The sequence below is a fragment of the Schistocerca gregaria genome, chromosome 1 (genome assembly GCF_023897955.1).
Source record: "Schistocerca gregaria isolate iqSchGreg1 chromosome 1, iqSchGreg1.2, whole genome shotgun sequence".
NCBI classification, from domain to species: domain Eukaryota; kingdom Metazoa; phylum Arthropoda; class Insecta; order Orthoptera; family Acrididae; genus Schistocerca; species Schistocerca gregaria.
The window spans coordinates 448,616,232-448,642,874 of record NC_064920.1 but is presented as its reverse complement, the minus strand read 5'-3'; the positions used below and the strand labels follow the sequence as shown (position 1 = coordinate 448,642,874).

Below are 26,643 nucleotides of genomic sequence, written 5' to 3'. Positions count from 1 at the left end.
CGAAGATGGTTAAAAAAACTATCTGGCTGTGTTTTAATCTGACCAATAGGGTCTCAATGTTAACCTTAAGCTCCGCCTACAAAAATTCTGTCTATCCAATGAGAAACGTTATACTTTTCGTGGTGGGGCAATGCTTTTAAAGTTTGCAACGTAACAGAGACGCTAAGAAGTCTCACGCTAAAACCGGCAGCTAGTGTGGTCCTTTTAGCGTTATAGTAAGATCTATACTGTTCTTCTGGAGGGCTCTATCTTTTAACATGGGCCGGGGGGGGGGGGGGGGTGGTCATTGACATACCTGAGACACGAAAAAGTCTCACGCTAAAACTTGCGGGTGGTAGTGGCCCTTTTTGTGTTATCGTAAGATCTATACTGTTTTTCTGGAGGGCTGTAGCTTTTAACATGGGCTGGGGGGTGGTCCTTGACGTACCTGAGACGCGAAAACGTGCGGGTTGTGTGGCCCTACTGGTTAGCTGGCGCCGTAGGTGTCCAGACCTTCCCTTATCGAAGGGCCTTCTAGCTTAACACGGTTCTGCTCTCGGCTTCTGTCCTCGTTCCTCCCCTCGGAACTGCGTCTGCCTCACTGTGGGTAGGTACGACATGCATTTAGGCATTCTTGTGTTAGTCTGTGGTATTCCATTTGCTCACTCGTTACTCGTAATACTTTGGTTAATTTAATGTCACGATTTATTCAGAGCTATGTGACATACTACTGGGTTTGCTTATCATGTCAGGGTTTTCATGGAAGGTGTTGGATTTGCCTGACACCTTACAAACGGAGAATGTTTTGTAAGGATAAATCCCATGTACACAGTTCAGAAAAGCTGGTGGTGGAGGGAAGGATCCACATGGCTCGGGTAGTGAAGCAGCCATTGAAATCAAGTGTGTTATGTTCAGCTGTATGTTGTGCCACAAGGTGGTATACTTTGCTCTTGGTCACAGTTTGGTAGTGACTCTATGCTGGTGGACAGCTGGTTGGTACTATACCAATATAAAAATATGTGCAATGATTGCAGAAAAGCTGTAAATGAGATGGCTGCTTTCACAGGTGGCCGGGCTCTTGATGAGGATAAACCTATGACAGGATTGGACTAGCAAGTGCTGAGTGGGTGGATTGGGCAGGTTTCGCACCTGGATCTTCCTCAGGGATACGATCCTTGTGGTAAAGGGTAGGGTTTGGGAGTGGCATAGGAGTGGACTAAGACATTGTGGCTGTCAGGTGGGAGACCGAATATCACTTTAGAAGTGGTGGGAAGTATCTTGGGTAGGATCTCCCTCATTTTAGGGCACAGTGATAGATAATCAAATCCCTGGTGAAGGATGTGGTTCAGTTGCTCCAGTCCGTTTGATGTATGGGACACTCATTTGTGGCGTTGTTTTGGGAATGGTGGGAAGATTAGGGTTGTAAGGCAAATCCCACGGGAGGACTGTTAGCAGAGTAGATCTGGAGGGGGGGGGGGTAGTCTGTGTCTATGAAGGCCTTGGTGAGACACTCAGAATACTGAGCAAGGGGGTTTTTGTCACTCCAGATACGTTGTTCCCGGTTGGTCAGGCTATATGGGACAGATTTTTTGGTGTGAAAGGAATGATAGCTGTCAAAATGCAAGTACTGTTGGTGGTTGGTTGGTTCATGTGGATAGAGGTGTGGATGGAGCCATCAGAGAGGAACAGGTCAGCATCTAGGAAGATGGCATGCTGGGTTGAGGAGGACCACATGAAGCAGATGGGTGAGAAGGCGTTGAGGTTTTGAAGCAACAAAGATAGGGTGTCTTGGCTCTGCGTCCAGATCATGAAGAGTCATCAATGAACCTCAGCCAGACTAGGGGTTTGGTGTTTTGGGCGGCTAGGAAGGCATCCTCTAGATTGTTCACAAAAAGGTTGGGATAGGAAGGTGCAATGTAGGTGCCCATGGCTGTGCTACAGGTTTCTTTATATACGTTCACTTCAAATGAGAAGTAGTCGTGGGTTAGGATAAAGTTAGAAAGTTTTATGAGGAATATGATAGTGGATTTGGAGTCTGAGGTACACTGAGGAAGGTAGTGTCCAATAACAGTAAGACCATGGGCATGAGGAATGTTGGTGCCTTACTTGTGAAAGCAGCCACTTCATTTACCAGCTCTGCTGAAGTCATTGCACAGCTTTTTATATTCATATGACTACCAACCAGCTGTCCAACAAGATAAATGGTCGCCACCAGACTGTGGCCAAAAGCAAAGTAGACCACCTGAGGCACAACCTTCAGCTGAACATAACATACTTCATTTCAATGGCTGCTTCACTACCCAAGCCATCTGGATTCTTCCCTCCACCACCAGCTTTTCTGAACTGCGCCGGTGGGAGTTATACTTAAATCTCATTCTCTGGTCCCATAACTATCCCGTCCTCAAACTATGATGACATACTGTCCCCTGTCCCCACATGCTCCACCCAAAAGTTTCCATCCAATCTTTCCTATTATCTTCTCCCCATTCTCGTCCCCCACCCTGTTTACAGCCCTCTGCCAGCACACCCAGCCATCTTTCCCTACTCCTCTCCTCTTTTGTTCTTTTTCCAACACCTCCCTGCCGCACAACCTCTTGACACTGTGCTTGTCGGCAGTCTAGTCCCTGCACACTCCACCAGACAGAATTCGTCTCTCTCCGCAACTGTACACTGCTATCCCTTCCCCTTTTCCTCCTCAACCCTCTCTAAATTGCTGCTTGCAACACACGTGATGTTGCACTCTGGCCCAAGATGCTGGAGTTGGCTGTCGTGTGTGAGTTAGTTGTACTTGGTTGTGTGTGTGTGTGTGTTTCTTTACTGATGAAGGTTGTAGACGAAAGTCATATATGAGTGTCTTTTAGTCATACCCATCTGCAACATGACATGTCTTCTTTACGGGAAAAAAAAGTAGCAATCTTACTCAAGTTTACTTGTTCAAGTCACTGGGGCAAGTTTATTTCAGGAACTTTCTGCAAATACTTGTTGCAGAAGTGCAGTTATTCTTAAAAATCAAAGCAGTGTTCACTGTTGTTGCATTATTACTAATGAAGAAGAATCGTGACTCTGCATAAAAATAAAAAAATAGAAAAAAATGTTGGAGTACATACTGATGTTACTAAGATAACTAGAATCAGAGCATTTCACTGGGGTTAAAAACTGAGAATATGAAACACAAATTTCGAACAACTCTCCTCTATTGTATAATCAAATATTCGATAACAGGAAACACAAATGCCGCTTAGTATCTCGCCAAGATACTGTATTTAAATCACTCTTCCATTTTTGCAACCAGTATTTACTACTTTTATCATAAATATAAGGCATTTATGTTTATGGCAACATTAAAACCATCAGCTAAAATTTAAAGATGTTTGTAGTGGCAGTCTGTTTCTTATTATGGTGAAACAAATTGATTGATAAACTTATTTCGCACTTCCTTCACTGGTGGTGCCAATTATATGTGTTTAAGGGTTGCAGTAGTGCATTTGTTTTAGCCCATCTGTGCCATTATCATTTTCAACCCTGACATTTTCCCTTTGATACTGAAAACACACAATTTCTGTAAGTACGAGGAAAGCTTCCACAAATGACAAACTCGGAAAATACTTCCAACAAGATGCAAGAAACTAGAAAGAATATTCACTCTGCAGCAGATCTGAATCTTCCTGAAAACTGTGTGCCAGACAGGGACTCTGACCTGGGAACCCCGTCTTGCGGACAGCTTTAGTTTGTCAGAAAATTTCATTCAAAAAACTGTTTTCGCTAACTTCTTGAAGTTGGGGAGGGGGGGAGGGGTTTGCAGATATGGTGGTATCTATATTACACCAAACTCTGTGACTGTATGGTTAGTGCAACATATTACAACAGGAAGTTCTACAGAATGCCTCATAAATATGGTTTCCGGATTGAGAAGTTAGAGTGGTTGCGAGAAAGGCGAATAAACTGCAACGACTCTATGAGGAAGACTGATCTGTCGTCTACAAAGGAAAAGAATCCAGCTGTGAAAGTGTACATTTTGAACGAAATTGGTAAGAGCAGAGGCCATAAAATATTCCGTTTGCCGCAATAGAACTGCGATCTAAATCGGATAGAATGGGCCAAAGTAAAACTCAACTTCAGGGAGAACAACGTCACTGGTGACATGTCGAAGGAAGGACTGCAGAATCTTGTTAATACTGCTTTCCTTTCAGTTACTGCACAGGGCTCACAAGATTACTGCAGAAAAGTGCAGGAGCTGGAGCAACAGTATTGGACACGAGATAGGATAACGGAAATGGCCATCGACGTAGTTATCCTCAATACCATGATCCAAGCTATGATGATGATGATTATATTGAATCAAACACTAATGATAGCGATGTTTAGTGAATTTGATTTTGACAGTTCTTTCAGACACAGCGAATTACATTTTGTAAACATTACTGCTGTGCAATGTGCAGACATATTCCAAAAATCAGTTTTTTACTTTCGATTCCATAATGTCTCAAGTTGTATGGTCATCTACTTTCATTTTTCATTATTTGTAATGAGTAAATAATATATTACTTGCAGGTAAAACTCTCGAGGATGAACACTTCAACAAATTTGGTGATATCCGATTGGAGGGAAGTGTCACTTACACAGGCAATATTTCCGCAAGAGCCGCTTCCAATTTCGTGTTAAGCACGACATGCGGGTAATGGTGCCAGGATTGCTGCAACCAGCCGAAGCTACCTCCCCCTCTCCGCTCCTCGCCCCTTGGCAGCCATAATGCTGGGGCAGGGTGTTCAGTTCATGGCGGGCCAATAGTACACGTTAAACACATGGCGTGTCCAGTGTTGCCAAACTCATTTTGCTCTAACACACCACTGGCGCGAAATTACGAATGGTCCGGATTTTTTTAACACACCTCGTATTCCACAAGCACGCAATTTGATTACAAGTCGGTTGTGAGGTATGGAGTTAGAAACCTCCTGGAAATCTAGAATTACGGAATCAATATGAAATCTCTTGTCAACAATACTCAACACATCATGTGAGTACAGAGCTAGTTGTGTTTCAAAAGAAAGAAGTTCGCTAAATCTGTGTTGGTTGCGTGTTAATAGACCTTTCTCTTCGAAGTAGTCCATAATCTTTGCCCCAAATGCATGTTCAAAAATCCGGCTGCATGTTAACGTTAATGATATGGACTGGCAGTTTAGTGGGTTAGTCCTATTGCCTTTCCCGAATGTTGATGTGACCTGTGCAACTTTCCAGTCTTTTGTAGAGCGAACGATTGTATACATTTTTAAGTATGAAGCTATTGCATTAGCATATTCTGAAAGGAAGCCAACAGATATACAGTGTGGACTGGGAGTCTTTCGCTTATTAAGTGATTCAAGTTGCTTCACTACTCCAAGGATATTCACTTCTAAGTTACCAGTACTCGTTTTGGCAGCTGTTCTTGATTCGGATTCTGGGCTATTTACTTCGACTTCTTGGTGAAGTTAATTCAGAAGGCTGTGTTTAGTAACGCTGCTTTAAAAGCACTGTAATCGATAGCATTTCCACTGTCAACACGCAGAGAAGCTGTGTCTTACCGTGATCAAACTTTACATACGACCAGAATCTCTTTTGATTTTCTGCCAGATTTCGAGACAAAGTTTCATTGTTGAAACTATTATAAGAATCTCGCATTCTGTAAAAGATCGCCACTCTTGAGGATTTTTCGTTCGTTTAAATTTGGCATACTTTTTTCGTTATTTCTGCAACAGTGTTATGACCTATTTTCTGTACCATGGGAAATCAGTTTCGTCGTTTGTTAAATTACTTGGTATAAATCTCTCAGATGCTGTCGATACCATTTATTAGGATTCAAGCCACATCAGGTCTACACTTGCGTTATTAATTTGGAAGGAATGGAGACCGTCTCTCAGGAAGGTGTCAAGCGAACTTTTATCTGTTTATTCGAGTAGATACAATTTTAATTTATTTTCAGAGGCTTTGGGAATTAGGGTATTCAGACTCGCTACGACTACCCCGTGTTCACTAATCCCTGCATCCGTTTTGATGATATTTATTAGCTCAGGACTATTATTTGCTGAGAGGTCAAATGTGTTTCCACAACTGTTTACTATACGAGTGATTTCGTGAGCTAATTGCCCAAAATAATTTTCAGAGAAAGTGTTTAGTACAATTTTGCATGAAGTTTCATGTGTACCTCTGGATTTAAGGATTTATTTTCGCCAACATGTTGAGGGTAACTTGAAGTCACCATCACCTATAATTGTATGAGTCAGGTACGTGCTCAAAATTAGACTCTAGTTTTCTTTGAACCTTTCCACAATTATATTGTCTGATTTGGGAGGTCGGTAAAAGGATCCAATTATTATTTTATTCTGATTGCCAAGAATCACCTCTGCCCAGACTAACTCACAGGAAGTACCTAATTCAATTTCACAACAAGAGAAACTACCTCTAACAGCAACGAACACGACTCTGACAACTGCATTTAGCCTCTCACTTCTGAACACCCTTAAGTTCTTAGCAAAAATTTCCGCTGAGCTTATATCTGGCTTTAGCTAGCTTTCAGTGTCTACAACGATTCTATTAGCACTTGGAGCTGTAGTGCTTTCCCAACAAGGGTACGATAATTTACAACTGCTATAACGATGGTTCCTAGATCTACGTTCTTCCTGTGTTCGACCTGCACGCTTTGAGACTGAAACGCTTTTTGTATTTCCCAATTACCCTTTAACCAAAAGAACTACTCAGCCCATGCCACACAGCCCGCACTACTCGTGTAGCTGTTGCCTGTGTGTAATGGATTCTTGGCCTATTCTGCAGAGCCCGAAAACCTACCGCCCTACCACGCAAGTCGAGGAATCTGCAGCCGAAATGGTCCCAGAACCGTGTGAACCTCTGATTCAGACCCTCCTTTCTGCTCCATATCAGAGGTCCCAATCAGTCCTGTCGATATGCTGCAAATGGTGAGTTCTTGTTTCCTCTCGCAAGTAAGACTGTTAGCATTTTTCAATTCCGATAGCTGCTCTTCTGATGCAAACCGACACACATAATTCGTACTGGAGCGATCTACCATCTGCAGTTGGCTGCACCCTGTGTTCTTCACGGCATCAGGAAGGACCCATTCCACATCTATAATGACTTCACCCAGTTTGCACATGGAGTGCACAGTGGCTTTCCTCCCTTCCTTGGCAGCCATGTCTCAAAGGGTTCCCATAATTCGCCTAACATAGAAGCTCCCAACTACCAATAACCCCACTCTCTGTGATGCCCTGTATCTTGCAGTAGCAAGGGGAGTGGTGATTTAAAAGTGGAATATTGGATTCCAGGAATGGGTTTTGTGATTAACGTATTGGAAGGTGTGAGAAGTGGATGAGTTGATATAGGATACGAGTTGGGAAAGGTAGGTAGATGTGGAGGGCGAGCTATAGTGCATGTCTTTCCAGGATTTCAAGGTATGTCCAGAGTTTGGGGGAAGCAGAGATACAGGCAACGTCGATGTAGAAGAGGATGGGGCAGATTAGGATAGTGGTAGAAGGATGTAAATCCTGGATACAGCTTTTTGGTAGTTTTAGTAATTTACGAACTTTGTCTTAGATAGTAAGGAGACGTGTATTCTATGTCAGTTTTCTGTCCAGGATTAGTCATGTATGATTTACTTTGCTAGTAAGATGGAGAAATTGAAATCTGGACCACAAATACTACGAGTGGTGAGGCCAAAGATAGTGGCTTGGCTTTTCTGCGGACAAAACGTGAAGTTTCCATATATTTCATGACTTACTAGGAGATTCAAGTGGTCTTAGATGGAGACATGGGAGAATGCTGATTTCATCAGCAAATTGCAGGATGTACGTGGGGAGTGATGGTTTGGGAATGTTGTCACTGTACAGTATACAAAGAAGGTTGAAAGGACAGAATTTAGAGTCACATCAGAAATGGGGTGAAGTGATGAAAGCGACATTGGGTGTTGGGGATAGATAGATGGGTTTCAAGTTGCTGATGGTCGTTGGTTAAGGACTGCTTCATGGATTTTGCTGGAAACTGAGTAATGTTGATGTGCTGATACGAAGAAGTCTGTGATGTTGGTTTATCAGGTTTCATGAAGAGGGGGATTTTGAATGTTTTCCACTGCTCTGGGTAATAACTACTGTAGAGGATGGTATTGTAAAGGATGGCAAGAGCATTTCCATGTTCTTCAGTCACCAAATTTATACCTCCATGCTCAGATGCCTTCCTTATGACTTCCTGAACGTTACCCAATCTGCATATTTTCGACCAAAGATAGTGATGCATAGCCTAAGTCCACGTTTACACAGATACGATTTGCTTCAACACGTAAGCTCCCATTACCACTTTCATAAGACAACTTACATGTGGAAAGATCCTACTTGCGGAATATCTTGCCAACTTATGCATATTTATGACAGGTAAAATTCATGGAACATTCTTGCATGGTGTCGTTTCAACCACAATCACCTACGAACTTGAGCAAGCACCTCTAGATGGATCAGCTCTTACGCTGCTCCCATTTGTTGGACAGTACACTCCTTCAATCGTTTATGTACATAGAAACTCATGACAAAATAACCTGATTATTCTTCAATTCCCCCCCCCCCATGAACCATGGACCTTGTCATTGGTGGGGAGGCTTGCGTGCCTCAGCGATACAGAAAGCCGCACCATAGGTACAACCACAATGGATGGGTATCTGTTGAGAGGCCTGACAAACGTTTGGTTCCAGAAGACGAGCAGCAGCCTTTTCAGTAGTTGCAAGGGCAACAGTCTGGATGATTGACTGATCTGGCCTTGTAAGAATAACCAAAACAGCCTTGCTGTGCTGGTACTGTGAATGGCTGAAAGCAAGGGGAAACTTTCCCGGGGGCATGCAGCTTTACTGTATGATTAAATGATGATGGGGTCCTCTTGGGTAAAATATTCCGGAGGTAAAATGGTCCCCCATTTGGATCTCCGTGTGGGGACTACTCAAGAGGATGCCGTTATGAGGAGAAAGAAAACTGGCGTTCTACGGATCGGAGAGTAGAATGTCAGATCCCTTGATCAGGCAGGTAGGTTAGAAAATTTAAAAAGGGAAATGGTTAGGTTAAAGTTAGATATAGTGGGAATTAGTGAAGTTCGGTGGCAGGAGGAACAAGACTTCTGGTCAGGTGACTACAGGGTTATAAACACAAAATCAAATAGGGGTAATGCAGGAGTAGCTTTAATAATGAATAGGAAAATAGGAATGCGGGTAAGCTACTACAAACAGCATAGTGAAGGCATTATTGTGCCCAAGATAGACACGAAGCCCACACCTACTACAGTGGTACAAGTTTATATGCCAACTAGCTCTGCAGATGTCGAAGAAATTGAAGAAATGTATGATGAAATAAAAGAAATTATTCAGATAGTAAAGAGTGATGAAAATTTAACAGTCATGGGTGACTGGAATTCGGCAGTAGGAAAAGGGAGAGAAGGAAACGTAGTAGGTGAATATGGATTGGGGCTAAGAAATGAAAGAGGAACCCGCCTGGTAGAATTTTGCACAGTGCACAACTTAATCATAGCTAATACTTGGTTTAAGAATCATGAAAGAAGGTTGTATACATGGAAGAACCCTGGAGATACTAAAAGGTATCAGATAGATTATATAATGGTAAGACAGAGATTTAGGAACCAGGTTTTAAATTGTAAGACATTTCCAGGGGCAGATGTGGACTCTGACCACAATCTATTGGTTATGACCTGTAGATTAAAACTGAAGAAACTGCAAAAAGGAGGGAACTTAAGAAGATATGACCTGGATAAACTGAAAGAACCAGAGGTTGTACAGAGTTTCAGGAAGAGCGTAAGGGAACAATTGACAGGAATGGGCGAAACAAATACAGTAGAAGAAGAATGGGTAGCTTTGAGGGATGAAGTAGTGAAGGCAGCAGTTAATCAAGTAGGTAAAAAGACAAGGGATGGTAGAAATCCTTGGGTTACAGAAGAAATATTTAATTTAATTGATGAAAGGAGAAAATATAAAAATGCAGTAAATGAAGCACGCAAAAGGAATACAAACGTCTCAAAAATGAGATCGATAGGAAGTGCAAAATGGCTAAGCAGGGATGGCTAGAGGACAAATGTAAGGATGTAAAGGCTTATCTCACTCGGGGTAAGATAGATACTGACTACAGGAAAATTAGAGAGACCTTTGGAGAAAAGAGAACCACTTGTATGAACATTAAGAGTTCAGATAGAAACCCAGTTCTAAGCAAAGAAGGGAAAGCAGAAAGGTGTAAGGAGTATATAGGGGGTCTATACAAGGGCGATGTACTTGACGACAGTATTATGGAAATGGAAGAGGATGTGGACGAAGATGAAATGGGAGATACGATACTGCGTGAAGAGTTTGACAGAGCACTGAAAGACCTGAGCCGGAACAAGGCCCCCGGAGTAGACAACGTTCCATTGGAACTACTGACGGCCTTGGGAGAGCCAGTCCTGACAAAACTCTACCATCTTGTGAGCAAGATGTATGGAACAGGCGAAATACCCTCAGACTTCAAGAAGAATATAATAGTTCCAATTCCAAAGAAAGCAGAAGTTGACAGATGTGAAAATTACCGAACAATCAGTTTAATAAGTCACAGCTGCAAAATACTAACACGAATTCTTTACAGATGAATGGAAAAACTAGTAGCAGCTGACCTCGGGGAAGATCAGTTTGGATTCCGTAGAAATACTGGAACACGTGAGGCAATGCTGACCTTACGACTTATCTTAGAAGAAAGATTAAGGAAAGACAAACCTACGTTTCTAGCATTTGTAGACTTAGAAAAAGCTTTTGACAATGTTAACTGAAATACTCTCTTTCAAATTCCAAAGGTGGCAGGGGTAAAATACAGGGGGCGAAAGGCTATTTACAATTTGTACAGAAACGAGATGACAGGTGAATGAAAGGAAAGCAGTGGTTGGGAAGGGAGTAAGACAGGGTTGTAGCCTCTCCCCGATGTTATTCAATCTGTAGATTGAGCAAGCAGTAATGGAAACAAAAGAAAAATTCGGAGTAGGTATTACAATCCATGGAGAAGAAATAAAAACTTTGATGTTCGCCGATGACATTGTAATTCTGTCAGAGACAGCAAAGGACTTGGAAGAGCAGTTGAACGGAATGGACAGTGTCTTGAAAGGAGGATATAAGATGAACATCAACAAAAGCAAAACGAGAATAATGGAATGTAGTCGAATTAAGTCGGGTGAAGCTGAGGGAATTAGATTAGGAAATGAGACACTTAAAGTAGTAAAGGAGTTTTGCTATTTGGGGAGCAAAAAACTGATGATGCTTGAAATAGAGAGGATATAAAAAGAAGACTGGCAATGGCAAGGAATTGTTTCTGAAGAAGAGAAATTTGTTAACGTCGAGTATAGATTTAAGTGTCAGGAAGTCGTTTCTGAAAGTATTTGTATGGAGTGTAGCCATGTATGGAAGTGAAACATGGACGATAAATAGTTTAGACAAGAAGAGAATAGAAGCTTCCGAAATGTGATGCTACAGAAGATTGCTGAAGATTAGATGGGTAGATAACATAACCTATATGAGGAAGTATTGAATAGAATTGGGGAGAAGTGGAGTATGTGGCACAACTTGACTAGAAGAAGGGATCAGTTGGTAGGTCATGTTCTGACGCATCAAGGGATCATCAATTTAGTACTGGAGGGCAGCGTGGAGGGTAAAAAGCGTAGAGGGAGACCAAGAGATGAAAACGCTAAGCAGATTCAGAAGGATGTAGGTTGCAGCAGGTACTGGGAGATGAAGAAGCTTGCACAGGATATTGTAGCATGGAGAGCTGCATCAAACCAGTCTCAGGACTGCCGACAACAACAACAACATTCTTCAACTAAATAAATAAATACTTCTTACAGTCGAAAAATTTTCCTAAACTATGTGATAGGAATCTCATTCCAGCATTCAGCAATTGCTTATAATCATTTAATTATAATAATGCAGCAGTTCATCATTTTAAGTGTCATACGGATCCAAAAATTATTGCAATTGGGAGTGTGGGCTTGCTGAAGTTCATATTACTGCAGAGCAGTCAATATCGTGAAGGCAATTTTTATTTCAATGTAATGATAATAATTTTCTGCTTTAGTCATTGAGTGTAAATATTACAGTGAAATGGAGGTACAAAATTTGTTTATGCCTTCATAGATTTGACCCTGACTAAAATCTTACATAAATACAGCAGTTTTCGTATTGACACAATCACTGAGTAATAACTATTCCGCACAGTAGTGCAGATCTAGGTTAGATTTTTTTTAAAAGTATTGTACCAGTAGAAGAGGAGTTATAGCATCTGTAACACGTCAGATTCTTGACTAACTGTAAAGATAAAAACAAAGCTGAACTGCTGAAAGAAAAATCTTACTTTCTGATGCAAATTTCGTATGTTGTAGATAGCATCCAAGTACTAAACATAAAAACTTAGAAATAGTGTTCTTTGGAATGTGATACAAATATTTCAGTGACGACAGCATATACAGTTCCCAGGTACCACAGTATTACTTGCAGTTTTATGTTAGTTGGCACAGTACCTCGCATACTCGCATTAGACTTTTGTATAGAGTCAGAAATGTGGCTCAAGAGAAATCCAACTTGATTGTCTTTATTCAAAACTGATTTTCGTCCTCTGCAGATAGCTTCCTTATAAGTGTACCAGATGTTTCCAAAAGGTCTTACGAGACACTTACTCCTGTTGCAACATTTGTGGGTCTTTTGTTTCTGCAACGTCAGTATAAGAAATTTGGCTAAAAGCTTCACAACCATATTCACTCTCATAAAACAAAAGGAGAAGCTTCTGTCTGTGAAAATCTTCACTTGTCAACATCTTGAAAGTCGCATAAGTAGCGTTTACAAGTTCAGCATGTGTAAATGCTAACTTTCATGTAAAAGTAGAGATGCTCATGTAAATAGTTGATACTTGTGGAAACGCAACCTAAAAGTGATGAGACTAAATTTGGAATCGTGTTCAAGAGCAGCATGATTTTAACCCTCATCTCGCCATCCTGATTTGGATTTTCCATAGTTTCCTCAAGACGGTAAGGTAAATGCAAGGATGGTTCGATTTAAAAGACCCCGGTCATCTTGACTGTAAGAGTTTTATATACTTATATATATTTTATGTAATGGTCAAATACACACATCAAAGAAAGTTTTGCTTCACCTCAGTTCCGAAAGTTCCGGAACCTGTACAGAAAATTGTAATAAAGATCAACATAAACATCACTTCTACCCCTTTTATAGCTCAAGAAAGCCAAACATTGCGTGTTGTACCACATAAGCGAGACCTTCAGAGGCGGTGGTCCACACTGCTGTATGCACCGGTACATCTAATACCCAGTAGCACGTCCTCTAGCATTGATGCATGCCTGTATTCATCGTGGCATACTATCTACAAGTTCATCAAGGCACTGTTGGTCCTGATTGTCCCACTTCTCAATAGCGATTTGGCATAGATCATTCAGAGTGGTTGGTGTGTCACATCGTCCACTTACAGCCCATTTCGATTTATCCCAGGCATGTTCGATAGGGTTAATGTCCGGAGAACATGCTGACCACTCAAGACGAATGATGTTGTTATCCTGAAGGAAGTCATTCACAAGATGTGCACAATAGGGGCACGAAATGCGGTTCATGAAGACGAATGCCTCGCCAATATGCTGCCAATACATTTGCACTATCAGTCGGAGGATAGCTTTCACGTAGCGAACAGCCATTACGGAGCCTTCCATGACCGCCAGCCTCGAACCTCGGCCCCACATAATGCCACCACAAAACAGCAGGGAACCTCCACCTTGCTGCACTTGCTGGACAGTGTGTCTAAGGCAATCAGCCTGATCGGGTTGCCTCGAAACACGTCTCACACGGTTGTCTGGTTGAAGGCATAAGTGAGACTCATCGATGTAGAGAACGTGATGCCTGTCCTGAGCAGTCCATTTGGTATGTTGTTGGGCCCATCTGTACTGCGCTGGCATGTCATCAATAGTTCCTGTCTCTCTGTATCTCCTCCATGTCCGGACAACATTACTTTGGTTCACCCTGAGACACCTGGACGCTTCCCTTACTGAGAATCCTTCCTGGCACGGAGTAACAATGCAGACACGATTGAATAGCAGTATTGACCATCTAGGCATAGTTGGACTACAGACAACACGAGCCGTATACCTCGTTCCTGGTGGAATGAATGGAGCTGATTGGCTGAGAGACCCCCTCTGTCTAATATGCACTGCTCATGCATGGTTGTTTACATCTTTGGGCAGGTTTAGAGACATCTCTAAACAATCGAATGGACTGTGTCTGTAGCACAATATCCACAGTCAACGTCTAGGCATGGTTGGACTACAGACAACATAAGCTATGTACCTCCTTCCTGGTGGAATGACTGTAACTGATAGGCTGACAGGCCCCCGCCGTCTAATAAGTGCTGCTCATGCATGGTTGTTTATGTCGTTGGGCAGGTTTCGAGACATTTCTGAATAGTCAAAGGGACAGTGTCTGTGATACAATATCCACAGTCAACGTCTATCTTCAGGACTTCTGGCAACTGGGATGATGCAAAACTTTTTTTGATGTATGTATAAGTAAATAAATAAATATATGTCAGAAAGTTGAAAAGCATTTAATTTTTCTGATAGTCATGAAGGCAGGTAATAGTGCCAGTGTAGTAAGATGTTTTCACATGCAAGTTGACTTACCTGAGTCAAGGAAGCTTGTGCTGGGGGTATGCACATCCAAATTGTCAGTGCATGTGCAATTGCAGTTTTATTTGCAGTGCTAACACGTAGTGCACATAATTTGTAGAAGGTTGTCTCAGTGCTCTGTGGACGAAAGATAAATAAATATGTCACATTACAATCAAAGGTTGTGAGTTCTCATGCGAAAAAGTTTTCCACATAAAGCAAATTACATAAGCAAGCCATAAAAATAACCATTAAGTCTATTACTATATGTAATGAAACAGAAATTGTAAAAATAAACAATCAATGTAATTATAAACAGAGAGAATGCAGCCAGGTCCACACATACAACTAAAGTGATGCCACAGCTGATGACACACTGCAGTGGTACCATGAGATACTATTCAAGATGCTACAAATTCTACGCATTTGCCAGTGTTTGTAATATGGCACCAACTGAATCATATGTGTGATTATTAATGCTTTATTGGAAGTTACAACATTAGAGCTGAGTCAAGAGTGAAATACAAGGAAAATGTGACCCAAATGTTGGATCTGATAAACAGATTTCTTGTAATAATGAAACAGGGCAACAAACATATTAATAAAAGGAATAACACTATAGTTGGCGCTGCAAACGTTGGCAGTCGAGTGTAGCCTTGTTCTGTACTTCTACGTTATGTATTGTCCTTCAACCAATAAGTGTTCGGTAGTGTTCCCAGCACTCTGCTGTGAATATCGTAACCAATGTGAGCGTTTAACATGACCATAGAGAGTTAATAGCAAATTTGTTATTCCATTTGTTGTTAGTTGTGTGGCTGACTGTGGTGATAATCGACAAATTCTGAACAAGCAATCGAGAGACATAATTTGCAGTGTAGATGCTTTCTTCAAGCACAGGGCACATGTGTGCACTTATTGCGACTATTGCTTGAAACAGGCAATAATGCAATCCTGTCCGTGTCTCGAGTTGTGTGAGCTGCCATCATTCGTGGATCAGACTATAGAAGACAAAATGCTGCTGGCTGTAGCAAACCAATCAACATGTGGTATGTAAATATCACCTACAGACGTACCACTCTTACAAGGCTTTGGAATTTTATTGTATTCGATAATAATGTGTTTCGAATAGCTCTAATTTTCAGTTTCACAGTTGTCACATCACACTCAGGGACTCTTTCCCACACCGAGGATGTACTAGTAATGCAAGTCAAGTGACGCAGTGAAAAATTATGTCAGCATTTTATGTATCATACAAACAACCACTTCCTAAGAACAATTGGTTGTTTTTATATATCATACAAACAACCACTTCCTATGAACGATTGGTTGTGGACAATATTATAACCTGAATTTTGCTGGTATAAGTTCAAGTGAATGCTTCAAATAGCAGAATCAATAGAAGTACACATTTCTATACCACAAATAAATAATTCAATTTATATTTTGTCATTGTGACATAAACTAAAATATATAATTTTTTTCTTCATCACATAAGTAAGTTCAAGCGAATACTTAAAAGTGTAGAATAAGTAGCAGCACACATTTTAACCTGTGATGATATAAATTTACATTTTATCACATTTTATATTAGGAAAACGCAATTTTGTCTTCACAATGTCAGTAAAGATTTTCTTTTAAGAGTGTTTTTTTCTTTTTCAATCTAAGTGGTTTCTTGTATTTTTAATCAAAATTATGTCTCATTACTCTAGGAATTCATTCACTTTATAATAAATTCGTTCTCTGAAGATTGTTTTTAGTTTCCTTTTGACTACCTGTATGTTATTAATTTCCTTTTTAGACTGATGGGAAACTTGTTATATATTTTTATTCTTAACTCAGTTACTCATCTACGGTCTTCTGTGAGAGTTGCAGAGTCTCGGTGGAAATTTTATCCCTCTGTCCTGTGTCATACTTGTGTATGGCACAGTTTTTCTGGAATAATTCCTTGTTGTTGCCTGCAAACAGCATCACAGTAAATATCCTGAGAGTCTTAAAGAGATCTCTGCAGGATGTTCTTTTAGAAACATCTCATATTAACCTCATTGCTTGTTCTTGTAGTTTGAAGATGTTTTCAATTCCTGTAGCATTTCTCCGGAATATAATACCATAGGAGGGTGCAGAATGTAAATATTCAAAATACAAAAAAGGAATATTTCTCTATCAACAATGTGAGAAGTAGCTCTCAGGGCAAAACACACTGTACTAAGTTTTTCGCCCAGCTGATCAATTTGCTCTTTACATTTTAGCTATCTATCTATCTATCTGTATGCCTAACAATTTTGTGTCCATCTGTTCACAATCTGCTCTTTACATCTTAGCTATCTCTATGCCTAAGAATTTTGTATCTAACTTTTCACAAATTCTTTGGTTGTTGATCTCCATTTGATGAACTTTGAGGTTTTTATTTACTGTATACTTGCTGTACAATGTTAGTTTTCGAAAAATATAGGGTTAGGCTATTTGCTGTGAACTGTTTGTGTACTTGGTTAGTGAGTGTCAGGGCTATATCCTGCATTGCAGATTTCGGACCCTTGATCAGAATTATTGTATCATCTGTAAACATGACTATGTTTTCCTGTGAGTAAGAGATAGGAGCCATAATGAAGATCAGGAAAATCAGTGGCCCAAGGATTGAGTCACAGGGGACTGCATATTTTACATTTTTCCAGTGTGAGTTTACTGTTACACCTGCCTCCATTAAGAAAACTCTTTGCTAGGTGTTGTGTAGATAATATTCTAGCCACATCAAAGGTTTTTCTTTAATGCCATAATGTGGAAGCTTCTTTAACAATGTGTTATGGTCTACACAGTCAAAAGCTCCAGCAAGATCAGAAAAGATCCTCATTGGATACCTTCTGAGATTTAATACACTTAGAGTAGTCTCTTAGGCTAAATATAGCTCTCTCTGTGGAGGGCCCTTTATGAATGCTAAACTGTGTAGGTGTTAGTAAGCTATTTTGTGTCTTAAACTCTTCTCTTTAACATCTTTGAGAACATTCTCAGCAAAGAGATGGGCTGATAATTGGATAGAACATTCCTAGCTCCACTTTTGTGGCTGGGCATCACTATTGCAGTCTACCTACGCTATTGCAGTCTACCTAGAAATGTCCCAATTTTCATTGACTGGTTACATAAATAGCATAATATGTATCTAAGTCTGCACATGATTTTAGAATCATATTTGATAATCCATCATATCCAGAGCTTTTAAGTAATTTTATTTAGGAGTTGTGTTTTTGAAATCAAGTGCTGTAATTGATGAGATTTAGTAGCTCTATGGCTTCTGTGGGAAACTGTTTATTGTGGTTCCCAGTTCTTTCACTGACAGTAAGAAAAAAGTTATTAAAAACGCATTCCACAACTTTTTGGTTATTTTTGTCTGAACCACTACAAGAGGACTGTGCTTGTTCAGATTTTATGTTCCTATTTGCCTGACTTTTTTATGATGTTCCATATGGTTTTTGCTTTATTGTTTTACTTCCTAATTTTTTCTGCATAAAGCATATGTTTGGCCTTCCCTGTGACAATGTTAGAATTTTACAGATCGTTTGTAATGTAGTTTCACTGCTAGATTTTTATTAGGTCTTTGTTCTGTATACAAGTCTGTTTTTAGCACATGATATTTTGATGCCTGCTGTTATCACGTCTTTGCTTCCACAACAGACTGCTTTCATTTTAATCTGTCTTTGGGGGAAGCAGGATTCAAAATATTAGAGAAATAAATCCAAGAATGAACTGAACTTGTCATTCATTGTAACTGCCTGGTACACTTCTTCCCACTGTTCATGGTGTAAACTGTTCCTAAACAAGCTAGTAGATTCTATATTTATTATTCTAACATTGAAAGAAAATTAATGTTAAATCTGACACATACCATAATCTGATTCTCATGCCTACAAAGTTATGTAAGAACTAATTCTAGCTACTAGAAGAACTTTTTAATGTTTCCCACAGATGCCCTGTAAACTGCAGTTATTATGAGGAACTGAGTTTCCAGTTCTAATTTGGCACCACAACATCCAAATTTTGTTCAATACAGTACTAAGCTACATCTATGGTTTGTGATCTACGAATATTGTGCACGTAAATTTCCACATCTCCTTGCCTTAAGTGGGTCCTGCAGTAGTGATAGACAATTTTATAACTATTTAAATGTATTGATTGTTTTCTGTGGCTTCGATGTGATGTACAATTAGGCAGAGTATATCAGCAATAGTTTTGTCAGTATCAGCTGTTTCTTGAAGAGAAAGCAGTAGTTCTTCTTCTTTATTTAAAAGGCTTTTTATATTTTGATGAAATATTTTTAAGCTATTCAGGTTAGATATGACATGAGCTAAATTATTGTCAAAGGGGACAACATTTACTCTGCAACTTTCCCTATCCTCTAGTCTAAAATAGGCTTTCGTTCAGTGTTAATTACTACAGGAAAGTGATGCAATGGCAAACGATCACATTTTTTAAAACTTCTGTTGTATCTGGCAGGAGAGAAGTACTTGTGATTGTTTCAACAATTTTTTGATTTATGAACTTTTTTCCAAGAGCAGTCAAATGAAGACCATATGTTATATGGAATCTTTGGCCAATGCTATTGATGTCCAGAATATTTACATTTGTAAACTGAGTGCATATGATCAAAAGCTGCTCATTTGCAATGCTGCTCTCTTTGTTCACACATTACCAGGACAGTAAGTCATACCGGTGCGGAATGTTTACGTATATAAAGTTTGTGTGCCCCAGATAACTCAAGCACTCCTTTAATTCTTGGCAGGCTACTGAAGTTTCATTCCGGTACACGACGAGTGACCGCCAAATAGTACAACATAATCCTTCGATAACAACTCATGGATTTCGTTAGAATGAACATACTTCGTTACTTGAGACAGTGATGCCCCAGGCTTAATGAAACCTGTTGATTTCACAGTTTCTCCCACTTCATTTACACAAGAAGTCATCCCCCCGCCCGTGATTGTCAGCAAGAATCACAAGCTTTCTCAGGCGATTACATTCGTGATCATGTTGGCAGATGTTTTCAGGAGCAGGATTTGTATATCTGTATGTTGAGGTGTAGAAACATTAGTGCTCACGAGAGTGGTTATCTGGATATGTTCAATGCGTCCTATTAAAGCATCATCGTCACCACCGTCAATGAGCACTTCAAATCTGTTTGTTACTGGAATATTTGATGGTCTGCTTAGTATATCAATGTACATATAGCACTTACATGTTTTGTAATGTTTTCCTTTCAACGAGGAGTCTATTTTGGCACATCGAAAGTGCCATTTTCACTCATACTTCACACGTACAACACTGCCTTTAGCGGCTTTGCCACATTTTGTACACACATTTACTACCCCAAGTTCTAGTACCGGTATCTAATAACAGTTCACTGTTTGTTGTACTGTTGCATTCACTGTTCTGTTTCTTGGAATTTTCATATTTATATTTTCAATTATTACCCTCTTCTAAAATCATGGCAATGATTTCATCTTTGTAGTCTTTCGTTATTGTTTTGCCAAGGCCCAACACATTACGTCTTTTGTAACATCATTGTTTTCGTAACGGATTTATGTTTCCATATGTTAAACGATATATAGTTTTACTGATTATGCAGATTTTGTCCTTTACAGGATGCGTCTTGCAATTGTAAAGTTCTGAAGTCTGCTCTCGCAGTTCGCACAGTGATGTGCTTTCTCCACGTGTAAATTCATTATCGCAATTTTTTGACGCCCTATTTCTTCTTTAAGGAAGTTTTTTGATAATAAAACACGCTGTAAACACATGGTCACGATAGACATCAAATTTATTACAAGTTAAGCAGTTTTAATTATTACTGTTTCACTTATTCAGGAAACAAGCATATTCGCAGTTTACACTCGGCGCCGTCTTCAATATATATAAAAAAATCTGAAATAAAGAGTATAGAAAGATCAGTTCATGACGAAATGAAATTTACAATGAACAGAAAAATGTACACCATAGCCTACTCACAGTGCTCACAGTCGTGAAAAACTTATAAAGAAATATCTCTATAGAGAGTACAATTTTTGACGTCTGATGCAGATGTAAATAAAGTGAAACGTGTAGTATTTACGTCTTCTATGTTGTAACTCACAGTATTACGTAATAATAATCACACTACATTCCCAAATTTCTTATTTTCTGCCTCGCTTTTGACAGTCCGTAATTACTGACACGTGCCAGTCTCTTTCAACTAAGTGGTAGTTAATGTTCGATATCGGAGCACTCGGATCGTCTTGGTATTTTGCCGTCAACGTACTTGCGAGTTGAGATTAAACATCACAGTGCTTGTGTTGGCCAGCCTGCATGGAAATCATGGAGGAATGGACGTAGCATCGGGAGGTGAAAAATTATTTTGGTGGAGTTACTCGGAATGCAAAATGAAAACGTAAACAAAACGACTTTGTGATAGAAGTGGACTTGACGGTGTACCTAAAATGTCTTCCAAAAGGTTAGTACATGGTGATAATAGCTGTTTCGTATAGGCTACTGTGTTATTTCGCCGCAGCACTGTTAACACTGTAGGGATATCTGACAACTAACAAATGACAATGTCACAAAAAAATTCATCATTGGAAGCATTGTCTGGCGCTGACATACGAAATGTGTTGAGAGACTTTGGTTGCAAGAACAGAGGGTCTTAAATATCTGATAACAGGCGGCTGTCGCGATTTATTGTAGGGTATCGGAACGAAGCTTTTGTTATTGTAGAAGAAAAGCAGTGTTTACATCGAGCAGACACTTTCGAAATTGTGGCAGTACTTTCAGACAGCTTGTAGACAGTTGTCTGATTGCTGCTGTGTTTGTAAACTTTGGCAATGCGATTTGCTGAATTGTACTCGGACCCATGTAAAGAGACGTGGTAGTAGCAGTGCTAGGCGTCTTCCCTCATTGCACTTAGCAGTTGTCATGGTCTGAGTATATTTCACATAACTTATTTTAAATGTAAGTGGAGCGGTGTTTATCTTGTATTGTTGCATATAACATCCTTTTCGTTTGAAATTAGGTAGACAGAACATAGAATTTACTGCGTTTCCCATGCTGAATAAATACTGAAATGTAATAACCTCACATGTGAAAAAGTTCACAAACGTGCTTTGTTATTCCGTGTTGTCTTCGGACTGTGAATAAGAGATTTGCTATATGGAATTAATGCGTTAGTCAATTGGTAATTCTGATAAAGTTTCTTGTTAGAAATCCCTCTTTCTCAATCCACAAAACTATTTATTTTACAATTTTGTTTGTACATAGCTTATTCTGCCATTACAGATGTTTTAACCATTGCCTTTGTGTTTTTAATATTGTAAAGTAACATTGCACCTGGGGCTATATAGCCTACTTGACACATATTTAGCTTACTGTGCTGTACCTGAAATTGCATTAAGTGTTACTGTAGAGCTGCTTTGTGTTGTAAAAGGCTTTGGTTGGGCTGCAGTTAGATTCATGTGTTATGGTAACATGTTTGCAGAAAACACATTTCACATGTCCACTGATGATGCTTCAGGATCTGCAAAACTTCAGTCATCCCAAAGAAGCTCATTATATTACTATAAAAAGTAACTGCTTTTGTAGGTACCCTGTATTTGTCATTTATTATTTGGAAAGTTCTTGAATTTATATAGTGTAGTCCTAGTATAGTGGTTGCATATTTTTATTTATTTATTTGAAAGTTGTCAACAAGTGGAATTACAGCGTATGAGATGTAAATGGGGGCATAGCAATCTTTGATACCACAAAGCATTGTTGAAAGTAAAGTTTATGTGCCATTTCATAACATGTGAAAATCAATGCTAGGGGCCATTGATGACACAGACCTTGCATGCATTCGAACCTTCCAATCTCCAGAAAAGAAGTTAACTGATCATATAAAGTATTTGAAGGAAATCTAAGAAATTTACTTAGCTCACATGGTGTTAAAACACACAGTAGCATTTTGAAGGTCTGCTATGGCTTTTTCCAATTGTTGTAAACAAATACAGACTATCAGGCTTCCTTTTAGTAATGTTAATCATATACTTGGTGAAAAATACAAACTTTACAGTGGCTCATTCTGCTTGATACTATGATTCTCTTTTTTATGTTCCTAATTTTTTTATTACATGCTGTATAGAATGTGATGTATGGAATACTGAAAGTATATACGTCTTTTATTTAAAGAAAACGGAATGGGTCTCCTCCAGAAATGTGTGTTATGACACGCCTGGAATGATGTGTGATGTTAGTAGCTACTTGGAAATAAAAACTCTGGTTTCGAATGATTTGAAATGTAGATAGTTTCTAAAAGGTGAAGAAGGTATACTGCACTATCTTCTATAGCAACTGGTGAATATGAAGGGATAACTGTTTTAATGTCAGTTTACCATGGTTCGGTGTCTGTGCTAAATTTTAGTGTCCTTTACAACTGATTGCTGAAGCCTGTTCAAAGTTTGCTTGAAATAAAGTGCTGTGTTATTTAAATCAGCTTGACAATTATATTCAGTGATTGTTGTCAATGGTATTGTATAATTCTGCAGGCCAGTTCTGTATTCCTCTGATTATTGAAATTAGCGTCAAGTGTGAATGATTGAGAATTGTGCCTCATAGTATTGTGAGAGGATTCCCCACTGTCCTTTGGAGACACATCAGACTTGGTACCAGATAGTATAATGTGAATAAGTGAGACCAACTTTTGGATGATGCAAGGAAACCATGACCAATTGTAAATTTTTTCCGTACTTCTCACTGCAGGTGCAACCAGGTAGTTTCAGCCTATATGCACATGCCACAAAAAGATGTATCACATTGATTGGGAGATAAACAAGGGGAGTGTTGAACTGTTACTTTTCGCTATATACATTCCAGTAGATAACATCACAAGTTCCATGAACATTTTCGGGTATGATACTGTTGTATGCAGAGACACTTCTAGTGAAATGCAGCAAGGCCTGCAGAGAATCAGTGTTGGTGTAGGGAATGGCAATTCATCCTCAGTGACCCAAATGTAACATATTGCAAATACATAGCCGGAAATATCCTTTAAAGTATGATCACATGATTTCAGAACAATCACTGGGAGTTGGTATCTCCATAAAATACCAAGGAGTATGCATATGTAGCAACCTGAAATACAGCGACAGCATAAAATTGATAATGGGTAAGGCAGATGCCAGACTAACATTCATTAAAAGAATTCTAAGGAAATTAAGTTCATCAACAAGGGAAGTAGTTTGTAAAACACTTATTCAACCAGGACTTGAGTACTGCTTATCATTCAGGGTACGCACCAGATAGTATTGATAGAGAAAATGAGAAGATCCTAAAAAGAGCAGTACATTTGTTTACAGGTTCATTTAGTAGGTGCAAAAGTGTCACAGAGATGCTCAGTCAACTCCGTGGCAGGTGTTGCAAGAGAGGCGTTCCACAGTGTGGTATAGTCTACTCTTAAAATTCTCGTGTGTACACTCCTAGAAGAGTCAATCAGTGTATTGCTTCCTCCCACTTCCGGAAAGGCCGTGAAGATAAAATTTGAGATTTGAACCCATACAGAGCGTTACCAGCAGTTGTTTTATCCACGAACCATACCTGGCTGTAACCTGAAAAGGGGGAACTGGCAGTGGTACACAAAGTACCATCTGCCACACACCATAAGGTGGCCTGTGGAGTATATATGTAGATAAAATATTCACATGTGATGCTGTCACAGTAACAGTGAACACATTCTAAAAGTGTATGCCACTACATGGAACTTGTTGTTTTTATGTAGTATTGACAAGCTATATACAACAATTTTTCTGAGAGAACTATTTTGCTCTCATAACACATTTTCCTTTACTATGTTTCCCTGCTTCTGTTTATGGATGACTGGAGTGTCTGAAAAATAAGTTATAAATTTCAAATGGGTGTTGAGTGCTAAATTCATCTTCTGATGATTTATCTTCACATCCTAACAGCTGGCAAGTGAGAAATCTGTTGGAGCCAGGCAGTTTGTGTTCAGTTTGAATGTAACACATTTACGACAAGGAGTTACTACAGGACACACTGATACTGTTAATGAGCAGATTATTGCTTGGAGAGTTTTATTGTAGTCAGCAGTCATTTTTATGGATATGGTGCAGTATTTTACTGGGTAGTTCATGTTCTATGAGTTGCCAAAATTAACTATGACTCAATTTAAGTGTTATTCTGATGTATGTACCTTTATGTATCTTTCAGAATTTTGCGACCTGTGATTTACACAGTTGCCTTCTTTGTATAGCTCATATAATTTTCAGTGCAAAGACTGACTTGTGACAGTCTATTCATCAATGCGTAACTGTTGCAAACTATATTCATTTGAAACTGCTTACATTATTCAGGCCTTGGTGTCTCCTTGCCATTACCAAAATAAATATTATTGGGTGCCTTAGAATGTTTCCTGTCAGCATATCTGTCATTTAGTCAAGCTGTGCCACAGGACTCTTTTCCTCCCAAATTTGTTCAATACCTCCTCACTACTTACCTGATCTACCCATCTGATCCCAAGCATTATTCTGTAACACCCCATTTCAAAAACTTCTTTCCTCTTCATATCGGTCCTGTTAACCATCTACATTTTGCTCCCATATAAGGCCATATTACAGACAAATAGTTCCTACCTTTTAAATTTACATTTGACATTAATGTTTCCCTCTTTTCTAGAAAAGCTTTTCTTGGTGCCCAAATAGTAAAAATATATGTAACTCATTAAGAGATTTCATTATTTCTCCCAGAACTTTTCCAAACTGTTTCTTAGTTCCTTCACTACTTGCTCAGTCTACAGATTGAATGACATCAGGGATAGGCTACAACATTCTTGCTCCCAGCTCAAATATGCTTTCCTTTCATGTTCTTTCTCTTACAGTTGCAATCTAGTTTACATAAAAATCATAACTTTGCTCCAAGTATTTTATGCATGATAACTTGACAGTTTAAAAGAATATATTAGTCGACATTCCGAAACGCTTTTTCTAAACCAACAAATGCTATAAATGTGGTTTTGTCTTTTTGTAACTGATCTTTTAACAATTCTGTAGTGGTGGTATTATATTGCATGGCCCTACATTTCCCCAGAACCAAACTGATTTTCCCCGGATCAAGATTTAACAGTTCTGTTCTTCTGTAGATGATGTATTAGCATTTTGCAACCATGACTTTTTAAACTTTTTTTCAGTAATATTCCCATCTTTTGCGTTTGGTGCTAGGATTGAAGTTTAAAAGCACTTTCACCTGTATTGTACATACTAGATAGGACAGTTTTATCATCAAAGATCTTAATAATTCTGAGAGAATGTCATCTACTCCAGACACCTTGTTTTGACTTGAATCTTTCAAAGCTGTGTTGTATGCATCCCATATTTATCTACTTCCCTATCCATAATGTTGTCTTAGTTGATTTTCTGTTATTAGCTCTTCTGTATATTTTTATCCTTTTCAGTCAGCTTTCCTAAGATCATTTAATATTGGTTTATCAGGTCTTTTGACGTTGAGACTTCTTTTACAGTCTTCTCTGTCTGTGACCCCATGACTGCCCACCCCCCTTTTTTCCAGTTTTTAGATTTGGTGTCACCTTTTATGCCTCTACTGTGTGTGTTTAATGAGCATTATTTTATAATTTGGGATCCCTTACTGAGGTCCCATAACCCCTCTGTCAGTCAATCAAACTGCTGTTGTCACTCTTCAGTTTCAAAACACTACCTGTTCATCTTTCCTTTCCCTTGTTTTGATTAGTTTTTGCCAAGTACTCCATTATAAACTCTCAAAAACCTCAGACCATTTCAACCTCTCTAGGCTACATCCCTTATTTCCTACTTCTGTGGAATGTCTTTAGCTTCACTTTGCCTGTCAGAGTCCATATTTGCTGCTGGGAATATTTTTCCATTTAGAATCTGGCTTCGAAATCTGTCTTACCATTACGTAATCCATCTGAAACGTCTTGTTGCCTCTAGG

General features: G+C 39.3%; 1 protein-coding gene across 4 annotated transcripts in view; it reads left to right on the top strand.

The window, feature by feature from the left end:
- The first annotated feature begins 20,796 nt into the window (after positions 1-20,796).
- The window catches only part of LOC126352059 (serine/threonine-protein kinase 3), a 309,100-nt gene continuing 303,253 nt past the window's right edge, over positions 20,797-26,643 (top strand). For 2 of the 4 annotated variants that reach the window (XM_050002666.1, XM_050002662.1), the window contains exon 1: positions 20,928-21,151. In XM_050002666.1, the coding sequence (XP_049858623.1) occupies positions 21,138-21,151 (14 nt within the window). In that variant the 5' untranslated portion in view covers positions 20,928-21,137. Of the gene's footprint in view, positions 21,152-26,643 lie in introns of all 4 variants that reach the window. The other 2 variants (XM_050002664.1, XM_050002660.1) reach the window with 2 other exon arrangements.